At 54.3% G+C, this 18,816-nt stretch overlaps 9 protein-coding genes across 9 annotated transcripts; 6 read left to right on the forward strand and 3 right to left on the reverse strand.

Moving 5' to 3' along the window:
* Positions 1 to 470: 470 nt before the first annotated feature.
* Positions 471 to 1,482, forward strand: BGZ61DRAFT_158413 (importin beta binding domain-containing protein). The gene is made up of 2 exons (XM_046237439.1): positions 471 to 786; positions 852 to 1,482. Exon 2 carries the CDS (start codon positions 874 to 876, stop codon positions 1,381 to 1,383), a length of 510 nt encoding a protein of 169 aa, XP_046108172.1. The 5' UTR covers positions 471 to 786; positions 852 to 873; the 3' UTR covers positions 1,384 to 1,482.
* Positions 1,035 to 3,106, forward strand: BGZ61DRAFT_158461 (armadillo-type protein). Its single transcript, XM_046237441.1, has 2 exons — positions 1,035 to 1,917; positions 1,975 to 3,106. The coding sequence occupies exons 1-2, from the start codon at positions 1,429 to 1,431 to the stop codon at positions 2,884 to 2,886; spliced, it is 1,401 nt and encodes a 466-aa protein (XP_046108173.1). The 5' UTR covers positions 1,035 to 1,428; the 3' UTR covers positions 2,887 to 3,106.
* A 1,098-nt stretch (positions 3,107 to 4,204) lies between these two features.
* On the forward strand, positions 4,205 to 8,281 carry BGZ61DRAFT_343829 (P-loop containing nucleoside triphosphate hydrolase protein; the record flags this gene model as incomplete). The annotated part of the gene is made up of 2 exons (XM_046239633.1): positions 4,205 to 7,973; positions 8,031 to 8,281. The coding sequence occupies 2 exons, from the start codon at positions 4,205 to 4,207 to the stop codon at positions 8,279 to 8,281; spliced, it is 4,020 nt and encodes a 1,339-aa protein (XP_046108174.1).
* A 735-nt stretch (positions 8,282 to 9,016) lies between these two features.
* On the forward strand, positions 9,017 to 9,916 carry BGZ61DRAFT_491075 (HIT-like domain-containing protein; the record flags this gene model as incomplete). The annotated part of the gene is made up of 2 exons (XM_046250394.1): positions 9,017 to 9,110; positions 9,168 to 9,916. 2 exons carry the CDS (start codon positions 9,017 to 9,019, stop codon positions 9,914 to 9,916), a joined length of 843 nt encoding a protein of 280 aa, XP_046108175.1.
* A 300-nt stretch (positions 9,917 to 10,216) lies between these two features.
* On the reverse strand, positions 10,217 to 10,845 carry BGZ61DRAFT_474083 (uncharacterized protein; the record flags this gene model as incomplete). Its single annotated transcript, XM_046248538.1, has 3 exons — positions 10,217 to 10,243; positions 10,304 to 10,368; positions 10,431 to 10,845. The coding sequence occupies 3 exons, from the start codon at positions 10,843 to 10,845 to the stop codon at positions 10,217 to 10,219; spliced, it is 507 nt and encodes a 168-aa protein (XP_046108176.1).
* Positions 10,846 to 11,451: 606 nt separating this feature from the next.
* BGZ61DRAFT_474084 (kinesin family protein) lies at positions 11,452 to 13,291 on the forward strand (the record flags this gene model as incomplete). The annotated part of the gene is made up of 2 exons (XM_046248539.1): positions 11,452 to 11,617; positions 11,685 to 13,291. 2 exons carry the CDS (start codon positions 11,452 to 11,454, stop codon positions 13,289 to 13,291), a joined length of 1,773 nt encoding a protein of 590 aa, XP_046108177.1.
* A 764-nt stretch (positions 13,292 to 14,055) lies between these two features.
* BGZ61DRAFT_528685 (uncharacterized protein) lies at positions 14,056 to 14,670 on the forward strand (the record flags this gene model as incomplete). The annotated part of the gene is made up of 1 exon (XM_046253291.1): positions 14,056 to 14,670. The coding sequence occupies one exon, from the start codon at positions 14,056 to 14,058 to the stop codon at positions 14,668 to 14,670; it is 615 nt and encodes a 204-aa protein (XP_046108178.1).
* Positions 14,671 to 14,985: 315 nt separating this feature from the next.
* Positions 14,986 to 15,866, reverse strand: BGZ61DRAFT_344959 (putative pectate lyase F; the record flags this gene model as incomplete). Its single annotated transcript, XM_046239747.1, has 4 exons — positions 14,986 to 15,189; positions 15,255 to 15,407; positions 15,461 to 15,612; positions 15,668 to 15,866. The coding sequence occupies 4 exons, from the start codon at positions 15,864 to 15,866 to the stop codon at positions 14,986 to 14,988; spliced, it is 708 nt and encodes a 235-aa protein (XP_046108179.1).
* A 1,392-nt stretch (positions 15,867 to 17,258) lies between these two features.
* On the reverse strand, positions 17,259 to 18,204 carry BGZ61DRAFT_444434 (uncharacterized protein). Its single transcript, XM_046244973.1, has one exon. It carries the CDS (start codon positions 17,534 to 17,536, stop codon positions 17,321 to 17,323), a length of 216 nt encoding a protein of 71 aa, XP_046108180.1. The 5' UTR covers positions 17,537 to 18,204; the 3' UTR covers positions 17,259 to 17,320.
* Positions 18,205 to 18,816: the final 612 nt, after the last annotated feature.

The following is an 18,816-nucleotide window of genomic DNA, read 5'->3' on the forward strand; positions in this document are numbered from 1 at the left end:
TCTTGTACAACACTTGAATGAATGTGTCTGTCACTGACTACCTAAGTTACGTAGGACTCAGGTACAACCACGCAAGCCGCCACAGGTTTGTTGCTGGGCCCCTCTCTACTACTTACATACCTCCGCAACGACGCATCCTTTGCTGTTGTTAATTATGGTGTGTCCAGCCGCGCCATCCATCACCCATCACCCATCACCCAGCGGAAGTGTTGCGAGTGATTGCTTGTGTGTTTGTGTCGTGCTGACCCCTGGATGAGACGACGGTCAAACAAATGTACCTACGGAGAGGGTTTGCTGCCTGAGGCTGAAATCACCACTCTAGTGACTTCCATCGCAGCGGTTAATTTCAGTTTTCAGTGGCTGTATCTGGGCTAGCCAGGTTTGCACAGTCTGCATTCTGCACAGTTCTGCACTGAACCGCACGGCAACGCGCACCCAAATCATTTCCACGACGACCCCGCCGTCCAGTGAACGTTCAGTGGGAGCCCACTGATTGCCCGCTGATTGCCCACCTAACCTACTCTGGGCCCTCTTCGCTCCATAAGTTACTTGGTACCTTGGCTTGCCTTGCTCGACCAAGCCGGCCGCCTTCCACCCATCTGCCCCCCATCTTCTCTCTCTCTCTCCCCGACAACAACAAAAAACTTCATCCTTCTTCTCTACATCCTCCCCTCTTGGCCCTCCCTCTCCCGTCTCCCGCATTCCAGCTGCGAAGACGTCTTGCGAGCCAGGCTCTTCTCCCTTGACGTCGGGCCTTCCTCTCTCCCCTCCCCCTCTGCGCTTCTTGTCCTCACCCCCGCACAACAATTTGCTGTCTGTTCACCTACCAACGCCGCCCCTCTCCTGAGCAGAGCCAAAACAAAATCAGTCACCATGGCTGAGCGCTACATCCCCGAGCATCGCCGCACTCAGTTCAAGGCGAAGAACACCTTCAAGCCTGAGGAGCTCCGCCGCCGCCGCGAGGAGCAGCAGGTCGAGATCCGCAAGGCCAAGCGTGAGGAGAACTTGGCCAAGCGACGAGGCATCGGCACCGGTGAGAACCGACCTGGTGCTTCCCTTGGTGCCGCCCCCGACAGTGACGATGAGTCCGCCCCCACAGAGTCCCAGGTATGTGCCTCCGCCTTTTTCCTTTCGCCTCTACTTTCCGTCTTGCATGGCCTGGGTACTTCATCGAAAACTCGCTTGCCCGCTCACCATGCCGTCCCTCCCGCCTGGCGATGTGGGGGGAAGACACTTCCCTATAACCCCACATTCTGCCGCCGTGAACTTGAGCAGACCCGGCTGATGCCCACGTCCCGCCCCATGGTCCTTCCACCATCACCCTGGGTCGGCGAGAGGGTACCCCCTGGCTATACTATCGCTTCGTCAAGATCTCCAAGATGACCTGTGCTGACTTCTTGGAACTAGCTGAACGAGGACCTCCCTCAAATGGTCGCCGGTGTCTTCTCGGAACAGATCGATCTCCAGATCCAAGCCACCACCAAGTTCCGAAAGCTTCTCTCCAAGGAGCGAAACCCCCCGATCGAGGAGGTTATCAAGACTGGCGTCGTCGCCCGATTCGTCGAGTTCCTGCGATCCCCTCACACCCTGGTCCAGTTCGAGGCTGCCTGGGCCCTGACCAACATTGCCTCTGGTTCTGCCACCCAGACCCAGGTCGTCATTGAGGCCGGCGCCGTCCCCATCTTCGTCGAGCTCCTCGCCAGCCCTGAGCCCGATGTCCGGGAGCAGGCCGTCTGGGCCCTCGGTAACATTGCCGGTGACAGCCCTCACTGCCGCGACTATGTCCTCAGCTGTGGTGCCCTGAAGCCTCTGCTGAACCTGCTTGGCGACAGCCGCAAGCTCAGCATGCTCCGCAACGCTACCTGGACTCTCAGCAACTTCTGCCGAGGCAAGACTCCCCAGCCCGACTGGAACACCGTGAGTTGCACACACCATATCGAACCATGTGTATGTATGCTAATACCAGCCCCGTAGATTGCCCCGGCTCTTCCCGTCCTGTCCAAGCTTGTCTACTCTCTTGATGACGAGGTCTTGATTGATGCTTGCTGGGCTATTTCCTACCTTTCGGATGGCTCCAACGACAAGATCCAGGCCGTCATCGAGGCCGGCATCCCCCGCCGCCTGGTCGAGCTGCTCATGCACGCCTCCACCTCCGTTCAGACCCCCGCCCTCCGATCCGTCGGCAACATTGTCACCGGTGACGATGTCCAGACTCAGGTCATCATCAACTGCGGCGCTCTGCCCTGCCTCCTGTCTCTTCTGAGCTCGACTAAGGACGGTATCCGCAAAGAGGCTTGCTGGACCATCTCTAACATCACTGCCGGCAACTCGTCCCAGATCCAGGCCGTTGTCGATGCCAACATCATCCCTCCTCTGATTCATCTTCTCCAGAACGGTGACCTCAAGACTCGCAAGGAGGCTTGCTGGGCCATCAGCAACGCTACCTCTGGTGGCTTGCAGAAGCCTGAGCAGATCCGATACCTCGTCGCTCAGGGCTGCATCAAGCCCCTGTGCGACCTTCTCGGCTGCCCCGACAACAAGATCATCCAGGTGGCTCTTGACGGTCTTGAGAACATTCTCAAGATCGGTGACCTCGACAAGCAGGCTGCTGGTGAAAGCGCCGAGGCCATCAACCGCTACGCCCTCTTCATTGAGGAGTGTGGTGGCATGGAGAAGATCCACGATTGCCAGAACAACGCTAACGAGGAGATCTACATGAAGGCCTACAACATCATTGAGAAGTACTTCTCTGATGATGAGGAGAATGCTGATGAGGGTATGGCCCAGCCCGCTGGTCCTAATGGAACCTTTGGCTTTGGCGCCAACAACGCCCAGCAGTCCGGCGGCTTCAACTTTGCCAACGGTGGTGACTCGATGGACATGTAAGGGTCTAGTCTCGCCTTTGTTGGACACGGACATCCTCTATCCTCTAGGGGATCCGTGATGATGTCGTCAGGTCTTTCAACCTCTTGCCTTGGCATACCCCCACCCCTTCAAGCACATATCCCAGTTACCCCCCCCTACCTGGTACAGTTTTGCTAGACTGTCAAACACCCCCCCAACCCCAATGATATCACCCCGACACCGCGTCTTTTTAATCTATCTTGAAGGATTTATGTGAGGAAGGAGGAGCACCCTCGCAATGTAAACAGGCCCTATGGTAGCTTGAAAGCTCCAGCCTGAGAGTGAAGAAGGGAGGAGGAAGCGCAAGCAGAGGAGGCAATCCGTGTCTCGATCAGGGGAGCAGCAGAGCCGGCGAGAGTCGGTGGGTTCATGTAGAGAACGAAGGGCATCATGATGAATGGTGTGCAAGACTCACGGGACCCACGCAAGACTGTCGCCGAAGTAAGCTTGGTGGCATTTGAATGAGAAATGCTGCAGCTTGGAAGCCGGTGCTAGTGCACCCCAGCTTCTGCGATGGCGAACCTTGAAACTGCGGTCGATTCACCGCCAAGTGGTGGTGTGTCTGGTTGAAAGAGACCAAGCCCGTAGTAAAAAGAAAAAAGATATCAATGACCAATTTCCCCAAATTACTTGGATGACTTGTGAAGTGTGACGTGGCATATCTGGGCCCAGAGTACATGGCTGTGATTACGAGTGTGGCGGATCAGAGCTTCGAGCCCCTCACGCGAGAGTTCCAGTGTGGACGAGCCCTTGGAGCAGCAGCAGAGTAGTGGACCCATTCTCTGAATCAGTCCAGGTCGTATAGACTCTCTCGAGTTCAGGCTTGCTCAGCTACTTCTATCGACAAGACGAGAGTGAAGATCTATCATATCAACCGGTGTACTTCGTACTTCGTACCGTCCAGATGAGGGACACAACTGCGGGTGGGGCTGACACAACATGTTCGCACTGTAAGTGATATGACAAATATAGCTAACAACACAGTGCCTACTGTGCGCGATCAGCCACAATTTTTCCTTTCCTTCACACACACAATCCAACAGAGTACTGTTGCTGGCAGGATCATTACCCATTTCAGCGTCAAACAGCAACATCAGGACACTTCAACTCTGACCTCTCAGCCACAGACCAGGCCTCCCCACGAATTGCGCGGCCAGATCTCCTGAATACTATTGGTTTGCTATCGATCAGCCTTTCGACGGATCGCTTCCACAGCACAGACATGATCTGGATCGTCAGAGTCCTATAGCTCCATCCCCATCTCTTTGTCACCCAAACGCATCTGCATTCAGCCTAAACCATGGTCAAGAAAGGCAAGGCAAAGGCCGACACCCCAACCCCGAACCCTTCGGCGGGCAAGGACCAAGGCAAGGGCAAAAAGGGCCAGAAACAGGGCGCTCCAGCTCCAGCTCCCGAGGGGCCACCTCCGAAACCCACAGTGAAGCAGCTTATCGGAGGCTCTTCATGGACTGGAAAGTTGCCAGTAAATCTGTTGAGCGAGCACTGCCAGAAGCAACGTTGGGACAAGCCCGATTTTGACACCAGGAAGACCCCTGATGGCTTCTCCGTCTGGATCACCCTGAGCGCCAAGGACCTCAAGACACAGGAGCTCGTCAAGCTTGAGCCTTTCAAGATTCCCACAACCCACAAGCACTTGATTCTACGACCCACCGCTATCGAGGCCAAACATGCGGCTGCTACCTATGCCCTTTTCAGGGTTTGCAGCATGCTGAACAAGCACATGGTCCTCCCACCGGATCACAAAGCGCTATGGAAGGAGTTCCAAGCGTTGAAGGCTGAGGATGTCAAGGAGGGAAAGGCCTGGATGTACGAGGCGGACCCTTTCAAGACTCTCCAAGAGCGCCAGGACGCCAAGTCTAATGCCGAGAAGAAGAGGAAGGAGATGGAGGCAGCCAAGGCCAAAGCCAAGGCCATGCCTGGAGCGTCGGGTCTGGCGCTGATGAACGGTGACGGTCGGTCTAACATCATGAAGGGCTGGACTACCGCGCCTAAAGTCGAAATGGGAAGGAAGACCAGGTCACAGCTGGAGACTTTGCTGCGAGGCGGTGTGACCTGGAACCCTCACAAGATTTCCATGCCCAAGTCTAAGAAGGATGCTATTGTGACTGAGCTGAGCAAGCTCGGGTTCCGACGCAGCCATGCGGAAGAGGCAGTGGAGTACTGCAAGGACAGGGAAGAGACTCTCGAGTGGTTGCTTATCCACATACCGGAAGACGACCTCCCTCGGTGGGCGCTACCGGAGAGCTACTCGGCCGGTGTATCTGTTGGGGCCACGGACCTTAAAAGGGAGGGCATCATCAAGCGCCTGTCCGAAACGGGTTATTCTCTCGAGCTGGCCACGAAGGTCCTCGATGAACAAGGCGGTGACGAGGATAAGGCAGCCGAAACACTCCAAAACCTGCTCTTCTCAAGCAAGGTTGAAGCTGACAGCGACTCTGATTTCCTGGACATGGGATCTCCCGAGGAGCAATGGGAGGACGAGGTTGGAAGCCTAGAGGCTATATATGGCGAAGGCTTTGAACGCGATGGCGACAAGGTCATCCGTATCAAGTTGGATTCAGTCAAGAACGGACCTCAAGGAAACGTAGAGACATTCTTGCAAGTTCGCAGGGCGGCCACCTATCCAGCAAACCTCATACTCTCCATTGTCGCTAACCTTCCCTCTTATATCAAGCTGAGCATCATCAGGAAAGCTTTGCAACATAGCGAAGAGGCCTTAAGAGACGAGCCTACTAAGATCTTCCTAGTTATGGACTGGATTCAGCAGAACATCAACAGCATCATCGAACATCCCGGAAAGCTGGTGGAGATTTCCTCCGTTTCTTCTGCAGCGTCTGAGACGAAGCCGATCGCGGCTATTTCAAGCACCCAGCGGTCACATCGCCACGTAAAGCCACTCAAGTGGATCGAAAGTCCCCGGAGCAGAGAGCAGTGGCTGCGGCGACAACAATCGCCTTCTCTGAAAGATATGATTTCGAAACGCAAGAAGCTGCCGGCGTGGCACATGTGTGACGCCATTGTGAGAACGGTTGAAGAAAACCACGTTACCATTATCAGTGGAGAGACGGGTTCAGGAAAGTCGACTCAGTCGATGCAGTTCATTCTTGATGACCTGTATGAGAGGGGACTCGGTGGGTGTGCAAACATCATCGTGACGCAACCGCGACGAATCTCAGCTTTGGGACTGGCGGATCGTGTGGCGGAAGAGAGATGCACTCGGGTTGGCGACGAAGTGGGATACGCTATCCGTGGCGAATCTCGCAGGTCCAAGGATACCCGGATCACATTCGTGACGACTGGTGTGCTTCTGCGACGACTCCAGACTTCTGGAGGACGGGTAGAGGATGTCGTGGCAGCTCTGGCGGACGTCAGTCACGTTGTCATCGATGAAGTGCACGAACGGAGTCTTGATACCGACTTCTTGCTGAACCTCATTCGTGAAGTCATGAGGATGAAACAGAATACTCTGAAGCTCATCCTCATGTCCGCTACGCTTGATGCGTCAACTTTTGCGAACTACTTTACTTCTGAAGGACTGAGTGTTGGTATGGTTGAAATTGCTGGCCGAACGTTTCCGGTGGAAGAATATTACCTTGACGACGTTGTCCGAATGACTGGGTATGGCATCGACAGGGCTGACACCGGACTCATATCTGGTGATACCATGGGCAAGATCATCCAGAAGATGGGCCACCGCATAAACTATAACCTCATTGTGGAGACTGTCAGGGCCATCGATTATGAGCTGTCATATGAAAAGAAGACTGGCGGAATTCTCATTTTCCTCCCTGGAGTAGGCGAGATCAACCAAGCGTGTGGTGCCCTGAGGCAGCTCGGATCACTTCATGTCCTCCCTCTGCACGCATCGCTCGAGACACGAGAGCAGAAGAGGGTGTTTGCTAGTGCACCACACGGCAAGCGCAAGATCGTGGTCGCGACCAATGTGGCGGAAACTTCCATCACCATTGACGATATAATTGCCGTTATCGATAGTGGCAAGGTAAAGGAAACGAGTTTCGATGCGGTCAACAACATGAGGAAGCTCGAAGAGACGTGGGCATCGCAGGCAGCTGGCAAGCAACGACGTGGTCGAGCTGGTCGAGTCCAAGAGGGTAGATGTTACAAACTCTTCACCGAAAACTTGGAGAAGCAGATGGCCGAGCGACCAGAGCCCGAAATTCGACGTGTACCCCTAGAGCAGCTGTGTCTTTCGGTTCGTGCCATGGGCATGAGGGACGTTGCAGGGTTCCTTGGACGGTCCCCGACACCTCCTGACGCAACTGCCATCGACGGTGCAATGAAGCTGTTGCGGCGAATGGGAGTGTTGGATGGAGATGAGCTCACGGCCATGGGTCAGCAGCTGGCCATGCTGCCTGCGGACTTGCGATGCGGCAAGTTGATGGTGTTTGGCGCCATCTTCGGCTGCTTGGACGACTCTGTGACCATTGCGGCTATCCTGAGCACTCGAAGTCCATTCGTTTCCCCTTCAGAGAGGAGGGATGAAGCGAGAACAGCCCGAATGAGGTTCTGCAAGGGAGACGGCGACCTCTTGACGGATCTGGAAGCCTTCAAGCAGTGGGATGACATGATGCAAGATCGGATGCCCCAACGTCAAATCCGAAGCTTCTGCGAAGAGAGCTTCCTTGCGTACCAGACCCTGACCGATATCTCCAACACGCGATCTCAATACTACTCAGCGCTGGCCGAGATTGGCATTGTCACATCATCAGAGGCTTCTAGCGAGGCACATGCTCGAGGCGCCTACGCAGGCGGCTCGCAACTCTTGCGGGCGCTGATTGCAGCGGCCTTTACACCGCAGATTTCACGAATCCAGTATCCCGACAAAAAGTTCGCGAGCTCCATGTCCGGTGCGGTCGAGCTGGATCCTGAGGCGCGTGCTATCAAGTACTTCAACCAGGAGAACGGGCGGGTATTTGTGCACCCAAGCAGCACGCTCTTTGGTAGCCAGGGCTTCTCGGGAAATGCGGCCTATATGTCGTACTTTACCCTCATCTCGACAAGCAAGATCTTTATTCGAGACCTCACTCGTAAGTCCATGGACAATCTGATCCGACCCTTTTGTGACGATAGCTAACTCGTTCCAGCGTTCAATGCGTATACGCTGCTGCTCTTCTCCGGTCCCATCGAACTAGACACGCTAGGCCGAGGTCTTCTTGTTGACGGATGGCTACGGCTCAGAGGATGGGCCAGGGTTGGAGTCCTGGTGGCGAGGTTGCGTGGGATGGTGGATGAGTTGATTGCGAAGAAGGTGGAGAGTCCAGAGCTGGGGCTCGAGAACAACGAGGTGATCAAGTTGGTTACGAAGATGATAGAGCTCGACGGATTAGATGCTTAGACGAACGTATCATTGGATTGGGAGGAGGTGTTTGAATTGGGTATACTATTCGCGCCACAAGGAATGAGTATTGCTATTCGCATACATTCAAAATGCTAATCGTATACAAGTATAACTTTTTATACCTAAACTTACCCAGATAGTACAAGATATACCTGGACTGTATGCCCGCTTTGAGGTATCTTATTCTGAAGAGTCTCCAGTTTCCACTTTAAAATAAATTAAAAGATAAAATTCAAATAGCAGAACTCAGAGGATAAATACTTAGAGTAAAGCTTATTTAATTTTCTTAGGTTTAATATACTAATAGGCATATCGATGAGACGTCTTGGTGAAATTGGCCTATATACTTCAGTGTGCGAGTAGTATTTTGAGTGTGTGCGAATAGCAATACTCATTCGCAAACATAACTATTTGAGGAGCCTCGTTGTTTACGGTCGCTGTGACACGAAGCTAGACCTACAATATGCGGTAATCATGAGTCCGGAAGAGAAGTCCTGGAGAAGAATCGATGACGAGTAATTATGGAAAAATAGGAAAGGAGGCAGTCGTTGGTAAAAATACAGCGTAACTTTACCCGTCGTGTTAGTGGCTGTACGTCGAAGGCTTTTTGGTGAGACTTGACGGCGGGGCTCTCTGGCTGCCTGTTGTGGACTGAAGACCTTGACTCAGCGCCTCAGTCGGACGCCATTTCATCTCTTACAAAGCCGCCAGAGAAAGACATCAGACGAAACAATGGCGCATGAGGACTCTGGCCCAGAGGAAGCCATGACGATGGAGGAGATTCGCGGAGAGGAGCCACCGCCAAAGTCCAAGATGCGCAATGCCTGTGGGTTGCTCCCACCACGGTGAGGAGAGACTGTGCTTGGACTGACACCCGCGATAGTCTCAGAGCTCATGAACCCCAAGCCCAAGGCTGCCGCTCCTCCGCCGCCGCCCAAAATGTCCCGCGGAGGGAATCCGTTCAGGGACCGGATGGGCCTGGGCGCCTATCTCGAAGACCCGGCGTCGTACCCGTCATCCCGCGTCATCTCGCACAGCGACGACTTCGTCGTCATCAACGACCGCTATCCCAAGTCGGTCGTCCACACGCTGCTGCTGCCGCGGTCGACCAGCCACAACCTGATGCATCCGTTTGACGCCTTCGACGACGCGGAATTCCTCGCCAGCGTCAAGCTCGAAACCGCCAAGCTCAAGGCGCTCGTGGCCAAGGAGCTGCAGCGCCTCATCGGCCACGCCAGCCAGAGCGACGCCGCGCGACAAGCCGTCCTCAATGGAGACGCCGAGCCTCCGGCCTCCGGCCAGCTCCCGTCGGGCCGCGACTGGGACGCCGAGATCATCTGCGGTGTGCATGCGGTGCCCAGCATGAGGCATCTTCACGTCCATGTCCTGTCGCGCGACATGCACTCAGAAACACTACGCCATCGCAAACACTACAACTCCTTCACCACGCCCTTCCTGGTCAACGTCGAGGACTTCCCTCTGGCCCCCGACGATCCGCGACGGCACACCAAGGAGGCTGGGTACATGCGCTGGGATATGAAGTGCTGGCGCTGCGGTCGCAACTTCGGGAACCAGTTCCAGAAGCTCAAGACCCATCTCGACGACGAGTACGAGCAGTGGAGGAGGCAGTGAGCCCATGACGGCGGATTGTTCACCAGTGACGGCTGACCAGGCTAGAAAACCACGGAGAATTGACGAGGGCAACTTTATAAAAGCAACAAAACCCTGAACGTATACAATGCCCGAAGGCGCAAGCAAGTAGCAAAACCGAACAGCCCCCAATTAGATGCCGGAACCCCATGACCGTGCAATACATAATCCAGCGACGACACGTCGCCCTAAAGAATGAGTCCCCCAACCTAGCACGGATGAACGTGCTCGTATTAAGCCAATATCGAGTGGTCGCGCGTGCTTGGCGATCCCAGAGACCGACTAGTCCGAGTGGTCATCGCCCAACTCCTACAACCATAATCAGCTAAAAAAGTTCTTGAGGCTCGATATCCAGGGTGATGGACGGACCTCCTCACTGCCGTCGTCGGCTGCGTCGTGGACGTCTTCGGCGGCATCGTTATCTTCCGTCTCAGCTAGAAACGCGTGAGCGATGTCGCATAGGACGCGACGTGGGACGCGAATCCCGAGCACTTACCTTCACCCACAACATCAGGCTGTTCTTCATCGTCGTTCTCCGCGTCAGACTTGGCAGCCGCAACGGGGAGCTTGCGAGGCCTGCCTCGCCTGCCCGCCGACTTGGGAGTGGTCTTGGGAGTGGTCTTGGGCGACTTGACGGGGGTTGCGTCTCCCTTGCGAGGCCGTCCTCGGCGTCTCGTCGCATCGCCGTCTGCGACAGCCTTCGCGACAGCGGCAGGCTTGGCCTTCGTGATTCCCTTGGGGCGGCCACGGGGGCGTCCGGTGGGAACATAGACCTTGGGGGGGTTGTCACCACGCGGGCGACCACGGGGACGGCCCGATGGCTTCTTGACGCCGCCGTCCGACTTCGCGATGCGAGGCGAGGCATCGGCCGCCTCCTTGGCCGCGACGACGTCCTGCTTGGTGCGTGCCATGGCGAAGAGTTGCGGTGAGTAGAGACGAGGAGAAAATCGCAAGAAATTACCAGTATCGAGCGCGACGGTACAAATGGGAGATGGATGTCAGAGGGAGAAGGTGTGAAATCGGAGTTGCGGATGGTGATGTTGTGAAGGTTACTTGTCGCAGCTCTTCCAAGTCGCGCCGGCCGGCTTAAGCTAGAAGGAACGCGTTCTAGGTTTCGCGTGCACGCCCCGCGTTTGTGATAGTGCACAATACTTGTTGTGAACAGTGTAGATAGAATTAATGTGTAATTTCTTGCGAAAACAAGGCAACATGTGGTTAATTATTTATGTCACCCTAAGCCACAGTGCGCCACGTCCACTAGGCCTTAACTGTAGCACCATGTCCCCCTAGTGTGGCGGATGCTGTGGCCCAAGCTCCTCGAGTCCACAGCACCTACCTAGCTAAACCAACTAACCAAGTCAGGACAGAGCGAACAAGCCCCCCCGGCTGTTTACCCTGGCAACAGCGCATGACGCCTAGTAAACAAATCGGCCAGCACAAAGAGGAATGCCATGTACCACATCCTCCGCCAACGACTCCACGACAGCATCTACGACACCCACGAGGCATTGTTGACGATGGCTCTCGACCCACGACTAATGCCTGCTGAGCACCGCGTTGTGCACTCCTCAGCCTCCACCCCATCGCTACGATCGCGCGATGGAACGCTGCCACCGCACGCGAGGGTAGACGGAGGGGGAAACGTCAAGGTCGTCGTGCGAGTTCGAGCCTTTCTCAAACGAGGTGAGCATCTAAATGCCAAATGCCTCTACTCATTCAAAACCTCTCGCTAACATTTGGCGTCCAACAGAGCTCGACCGCCGCGCAAGATGTCTGATCGAGATGGACCCCATCACCCAGCTCACCACGCTGCTCACCCCAGATGAAGAAGACTCTCCCGCCAACACCAAGTCTCGCAAGGTCTTCGAAGAGAAGAAGTTTACTTTCGACAGCTCGTTCTGGAGTCATGACACCAACGACAATCACTATGCCCACCAGGAGGATGTTTACAACAGCCTCGGCGAGGAGTTCCTAGACCACAACTTTGAGGGCTACCACACCTGTATCTTTGCCTACGGCCAGACCGGTTCTGGAAAGAGTTACACCATGATGGGGACGCCCACCCAGCCGGGCTTAATCCCCAGGACCTGCGAGGATCTCTTCGAGCGAATTGACGCCGCCCAAAACGAGAACGCCAACATCGCCTACAACGTCCGTGTCTCCTATTTTGAGGTTTACAACGAGCACGTCCGTGATCTACTCGTTCCCATGTTGCCCAACAAGCCTGCAAACTACCTCAAGATCCGCGAGTCCCCGACAGAAGGCCCCTACGTCAAGGATCTCACCGAGGCGCCCGTACGAAACTACGACGAGATTCTACGCTTCATGAAGAGGGGAGATTCGTCTCGAACTGTCGCCAGCACCAAGATGAATGACACCAGTAGTCGAAGTCATGCCGTCTTCACCATTATGCTAAAGCAGATCCACCACGATATGGAGACGGACGAGACCACAGAGCGGAGCTCCCGAATTCGACTTGTCGATCTTGCCGGCAGCGAGCGAGCCAAGGCTACTGAGGCTACTGGTGCACGTCTTCGGGAGGGTAGCAACATCAACAAGTCGCTCACATCGCTGGGACGTGTTATCGCTGCCCTGGCCGACCCCAAAGCGCATCGAGGCGGGAAGCGAAAGGATGTTGTCCCATACCGAGATTCCATTTTAACATGGCTCCTGAAGGACTCGTTGGGTGGCAACAGCAAGACTGCCATGATTGCTTGCATTGCTCCCTCTGACTACGATGAGACCCTTTCAACTCTTCGATATGCCGACCAGGCCAAGCGCATCCGGACTCGCGCCGTGGTCAACCAGGACCAAATGTCGTCTGCTGAGAGAGATGCTCAAATTGCTGCCATGGCCGAAGAGATCCGCGTCCTCCAGATGTCCGTCTCCGACTCGAGGCAACGTGAGAAGAGCGCCAAGGATGCCGAGGAAAGGCTCGAGGAGTACCAGGATCGCGTTGCGGCGATGCAGCGCATGATGGAGGAGCGCGGCATGGTTGCGGAGAGCAAGATCAAGAAGCTCCAGACTGAGAACGAGGCTCTCAAGCTCCATCTCAAGCTTGCGATCGAGAGTCTCAAGAACCCCATTCCTGTTGTCACGGTCAGGCCAGACAAGAAATTCAACGAGATGGGCGAAGATATCACCGATGAGGATGACAAGGAAAATGCAGAGAATCATTCCGACTACGACGAAGAGTACGACTCTGAGAGCACCGCCTACAGCGACGACCTACAGGAAGAGATGCAACAATATCTCCAGGACATGGGCAACCTGCGAAAGCTCATTGGCGGCGATGTTTCCAGGTTCAAGGACGAGGCCACGGCTCGTATGCCGCTGGGCCAGAGGGAGAATGTTTGAATGGTGACGACAATGGCCCCAAGGGGAATTGCAGATTGCATGGACGGGAGCATGGTGTTTTGGGAGCGCTTCGATTTTTATGCCGGGATTGAATGAATGTCCTTGGTTGGAATTTGCTGGACAAAGAGGTTTATAGTCTTAAAATACAAAAGAGTTTGTCAACTTTATCTTCGTCTCGGCCGTGAACGTTGATGTGGCCTTAGTCGAGTCGACGCAAGCCGATCAAGGTGACGGATAGCTGTCAACATGGCCCTCTGAACTTCTCAACTCGCAGAGTATGCCCCATCCAAAAGTTAATCGAAGGAGAGATGTGCTGGGTGAAGCTATCTCAACCGAAGATTTATCGACCCGTTGGTGTTAGAACGGCAACCCTGTCGAGTTTTGGAGACACTCCTAACCATCAAGGGCAGGTAGTATAGACGGACAGCGTTCCTTCCAGGCTTGGTCGACCGCTTAGCTCCTTCTACAATCATCTTCATGCAAGCGTCAACAACTCTTCTTGTTCTATTTGCCTCATTCGCCCCAGTTGCTTTCCTCTTCCCGCATCTCCATTTCCATAAACAACACACACCCTTTGCTTTCTTCTTCCCGTATCTTCATAAACAACACATATACTTAGACAATACACTTCCACAGAAGACGCAATGCCTACCTGCAACTTATTCTGTTGTCCAAATCGGATCGCCTACCCCGAAGGGCGCACACAAGACCGCCTTTACGGTCGGTGTGTCACAACAACGACTATCACTGCTGCCACATCGACGATGGAAACGACGGCAGATGTTTTGTGTATCCGGAAACTACGACTCTTCCGCGCCGCCTTGACCTTGACCCTCGACTACCTCAATTATGCCAACACGTCGATGGAGCTGGAGATCCTCAGTTGCCGTGCCAAGGAGTGGTGCACGGCATACTACCAGGGACATGAAATCTTCGCGGGCCTACCAAAGGATCTCTTTGAATTCATGCCGTTGTTCTTCTTCTTCAGAATACCGTCTTGGTACCGGATGGATGCGCCGGCACGGGGGCTCCGTGCCTGGAGAGTAGATCTCTTTGCCGACGATCCAAGCATGAGATCTGTCGTCGTACAAAAAACGGAACTAGGCAGCCGAATCTTGGACGAGATCATCAGAGAGCACGGAAGCAATCAGCCTGGAAGAAATCGCCAACACACCAATTTCTACGGTAGAGATCGCTACACGCAGCACCGCATCCCTTTCAACGCCGAGGACTTGCGAAATACACCACTCATGTACCACCTCCCCCAAATCGTATACTACATCTCAACCCTCGACGGCTCCGTGCTTGACACCAAGGATCCGCTGTTGCTCCTCGATCCGCCGTGCGGAGATACGATGGCCAAGTTGGTACGCAAGTAGGGAAGCTTGTTAGGAAACTGTGCAAACAATAGCGAATAGCGGGAGGAGGGTTCCAAGTGATTCTGGGGATGGGCAGTTAGGCTTCGTAAAGTACAAGAATGAAAGATACCAGCGCTGTTTCTGAGCCTCTTAAGCTATTGCCGTGAAGATACCCATGTCCCGGTAGAGTGTGATCACCCCTTCCAAAGAAGCTCGTACTCAACGATAATACCGGTATATCAACAAAGACCGTGTGTACAAATAGTTAAAGATGTAAACCCTTTTCACTTCTCCCAAGTCAACTAGTTGAGAGGCAAGCTAGACAGCACAGCCAACTTATTTGCCGGAGCAGTAGCCGACCTTGCTGGGCTCGCAGCCGCCAGCGCAGCCCTTGTACATGACACAAGGGTTTTTGGCATCAGTGCAAACGTTCTTGAGGGTGGCAGTGTCACCGTAGTTCTGGTTGATGCCGACAACCTCGCCACCGTTGCGAGCAGTAACGCCCTCGACGTAGACGTTGCGCTTGCACTGAGTCTTGCACTAATGGTAGAGTTAGTCAAGCAGCTTGGATGGTTCTCGTGTATCCGGAGGGAACGGGTGCTTACGTTGCCGCAAGATCGGTAGACTTTGCCGTAGTCCTCGGCGTAGAAGTTGATGATGTTGACAGTACCGCAGCCATTGTGCTGGATGACCTTGTCCTCAGCGTGGTAAGCACCACCGCCGATGATCCAGGACTCCTTGCCAGCCTTGTCGTTTTTCTAGATACAGTCAGTCCTAAGTAGCAATACAAAAGGCAGGGAGGTGGACTCACGATCGAAATGGCATCCTCACAGACGTCCTCGAACCAGACGAATTCAAGAGTACAGTGGCCATCGCAGTGGACACCCTCCTTCTGGTTCTTGCCAATGATAGCATTCTTCAGGGTACCACCCTCGCGGACGACAAAGACAGCATCGTCGATGCCTGAATTAGAAGATATATCAGCGCCACTCCGCTTACACGAAGTCGAATTACTTACCGCCCTCACCACCACCGCAAGCACCGGAGCCACGGTCGAACCTGGCCCACTTGCCATCGTAAACTTGACCCTTCTTGACCTCTATATACTGCTTGTTGCTGTAGGTGGTGGTAGCCTTGGGGACACCGCCCTCATATCCAAGGCAGGCAAGTGCCGAGGGGAGGAGGGCAGCTAGGACGCCGACTTTGGTGAAGAGCATGATGAATATGAGGGTGATTCTTTGGTTTGAGAGGGAAGAAATGAAGATTGTCTGAAGGAGAATGCTGGAGGGTCGATAGAAGGCTTTTAAGATACTTACAGCGGGATTTCTCGAGCCTTTATATGTCACTAACTCCTCCAGACTGGATCATCCGGAAACATGTCACTTCGTATTGCCGCCTCCCATCATTAACGGGCTTGTTCTTCAGAGGCGTGCTCTTCGTCAAGACAGGGTATCCCGATTCCACCCCGAGGATCCGTTAGGCTCGTCCAGCTCGGTTCAATGGCCCGGATGGGCAAGGGAGCCAAGCAGTTGAGAGACCCCACGGCGCTGTTTCAGAAACAGTATAGGGATAATTTAGCTGCACCCCATAATCCTTCCTCCAATCGAAGAAGCTCGGGATGATGCTCTTGGCCTCCCGCCCTCACCCTCACGGAGCCTGCCGAGCCCACCCCACGAGAATTACCTTGCTTCGTGGCAAGTTAAGGCGCAAAGTTGAACCCCTGGGTCATTTCCGGAGGGCTCCCAAAGGTACCCTTGCGGCACATGTGGCAGTGGCGGAGCTATCCAGAGTAGGGATGTGAAGTAAGGTTAAAATCAACCATGCCAAAATCCAACGGTTGTGTATGGCCCGTCAAGTCTTGAGCATCACATTCGGGTACAATCCCATCCGAACCGTCAGCCGATTAACCGTGGTGTAAGCTTGTTTTTCAGCGCGATCTCCGGGTAACACCCTAAACAGACCTGGCAGTTCCAGGAGCCATCAGTCGATTTGCACCAGCCTATATTAGGGAGGAATACTAGCTTCCGAAGATGAAGCCATCTTCTTTGCCACCGTATACGAGCTCCAGTTGCCAGGCTACACCCTAAGAGACCCCGAAGCATTTTGAACCTAGTATCTGACAGACAGGACCATCAAGTATACAATGTTTAGCATGCGGCATCTGAATTGCCAAGACCCCTTGATGGCCCGTGAGAAGATAAGAAGTCACATTCACGATGAGCCAAGTCGGGCCGTGATCCTCCATTTGGCAACACATTGGACGATTCTAACATCTCATTGGTGGATCTCTCGGGACCGACCTACCTGTTGTCCTGAACCTAAAATGGAGTGAATCGCGAGGGCGAATAGTGTGAGGATGCGATCTGGGAGGCTAGATAGCTAGATAGCTAGATTTTCTGAGTTGTTCACGGAAGAAGAAGAGTCGACGACCTGGTATAGTTCCCATCATCTGCGTCTTTGTAGGTGAAAGGACCCGGAGATGCGAGGGCGACGGCCCATGGAAGTGTGATTCGGCGACCGAGAAGGGCCCAAGGCAGTCTTCACGATGAAAGATGATTTGCTCCATTTGTTGGGAATCCAGGCGGAGGCAACTCGACCTCCAGGTGCTCCGTGCTAACACCAGCAATCTGAGGTTCAAGAGAGTGACTGGTTTAAATTGTTCGGTGGATAGTCACTTGCAATGCCACCAGTAGAAGTCGATCAAAGGATCCATTAGCGTTGCAACAGATAATGTCAATCCGGCAGGGGAAGACATCTCTGATTCCAGTCCACCACACCTGTTTGTCAATGTTTTGGTTCTTGGCTCTCTGTTCAGCATTAATTCATTCTCAAGCCCCAAGGTTCCTCGCAATCTGAAGCAGTCACGAGAGAAATCCATTGTCGTCATATGACGGACGTTTGCTGTGATTCAGGCGCATAATCAAATCTCACTCTAATCCATCGCCGTGTTCTCGGGTTGGCGGCCTTGTCCTGTGAGCGTCCGGCGCAGCATGGGCAAGGGTTCGGATTCCGGCTACTTGATGAACCCCTGCGTCGGTCGATTCCCCTCGTGTGTCCTGTCCAGTCTCCTGGGCACGTGAAGTTGCGACCAAGTGAATGATCCGCGCCGACGTCTTACTCATGAGAGATACACATCCGAGATCAAACCTTCGGTGGTGGGCCTCGGGGCTTTATCATCGGGCCTACCGCCGCCCAGGTCCGCCATATCGAACGGGAGAGGCGTCGAGAGTCCTGAATTAGAAGGTGCTTTTTTTTGGGGAGTTTCGGCAAGCCTTTATTATTGGCTTCGGAGCCTCCAAATGTGAGTTTCCCGATGACCGTGAGTCGATGGTTCTCACGGGTATATGTGGTGATGTACGGAAGCAGGCAAGGGAGCGGACAGCGAAGCACGGTGAGGCCGTAACGGTGAGGCCGGATAACGGTGACATCGACGGTGAGCAAAGAATCAATCAATCAACCCACTGCACTGGCGGAGTGAGTGGATTCATTCACCTCAAGAGGACCATGTAAGTAGCTGTCGGTCAGTCAGCCCGCTTTTCGTCCATAGGGCACCCGCTATCAATTATTGTCTTGTCGCAGCACCGCGGCAATACGGTGGTGCTGTAGCAACTGATGGGCCCTCTGGCTAGCTGCTTGGCTGTTGATGGATGCTGCGGCCGCTACTCCCGCCATCGACGTCTCACATTGTGCCGTATCCCGTCGTGTTGAGGGGCGTCGTGTCAATGTGAATGTAGGTATGTACGGAGTATGTACGTCGTATGCCGTGTGCTGGATGCTGCGTAAATTTGAAAGTCCTGCTACGTGGTCGCGCTCCTTCCTTTTTTTCGTCTGGGCTATTATGCGCCACCTTGGGCGATCGTCAGGCACCCAAGCTCCCCAACTACCGTCGGCATGCGATTTCACGTTGGTGATACACCATCAAATTCACTCCCGCGCCAAGTGACGCCTCTTACACTAGCTTGACTGCTCATTCGCACTCCGAGTCCTGAGGCAAACACCTTGGGCCGCTCCCCGTCGCGCCTGCCCCTTCCACATACCACTCTGCTTGTTTACGAGGAAGGCAGAGAGCCCTGTCCAGGTGGCTGATAGGCAGGTGCCGTCCGATCCAGGGGGTTAGCTCCCGTGCACTGACTTAGACCTCCCTAAACCGCTGGGCGTCTAGTCTGA

Source organism: Ilyonectria robusta (genome assembly GCF_021365365.1).
Source record: "Ilyonectria robusta strain PMI_751 chromosome Unknown BGZ61scaffold_4, whole genome shotgun sequence".
NCBI classification, from domain to species: Eukaryota; Fungi; Ascomycota; class Sordariomycetes; order Hypocreales; family Nectriaceae; genus Ilyonectria; species Ilyonectria robusta.

Excerpts from the sequence above, each read along its gene's own strand:
- BGZ61DRAFT_158461 (XM_046237441.1), top strand. The coding sequence starts at position 1,429 with ATGGTCGCCGGTGTCTTCTCGGAACAGATCGATCTCCAGATCCAAGCC. Across the intron at positions 1,918-1,974 it reads CCCAGCCCGACTGGAACACC|ATTGCCCCGGCTCTTCCCGT; the intron begins GTGAGTTGCACA and ends CCAGCCCCGTAG.
- BGZ61DRAFT_444434 (XM_046244973.1), bottom strand. The coding sequence starts at position 17,536 with ATGACGACAATGGATTTCTCTCGTGACTGCTTCAGATTGCGAGGAACC.
- BGZ61DRAFT_158413 (XM_046237439.1), top strand. The coding sequence starts at position 874 with ATGGCTGAGCGCTACATCCCCGAGCATCGCCGCACTCAGTTCAAGGCG.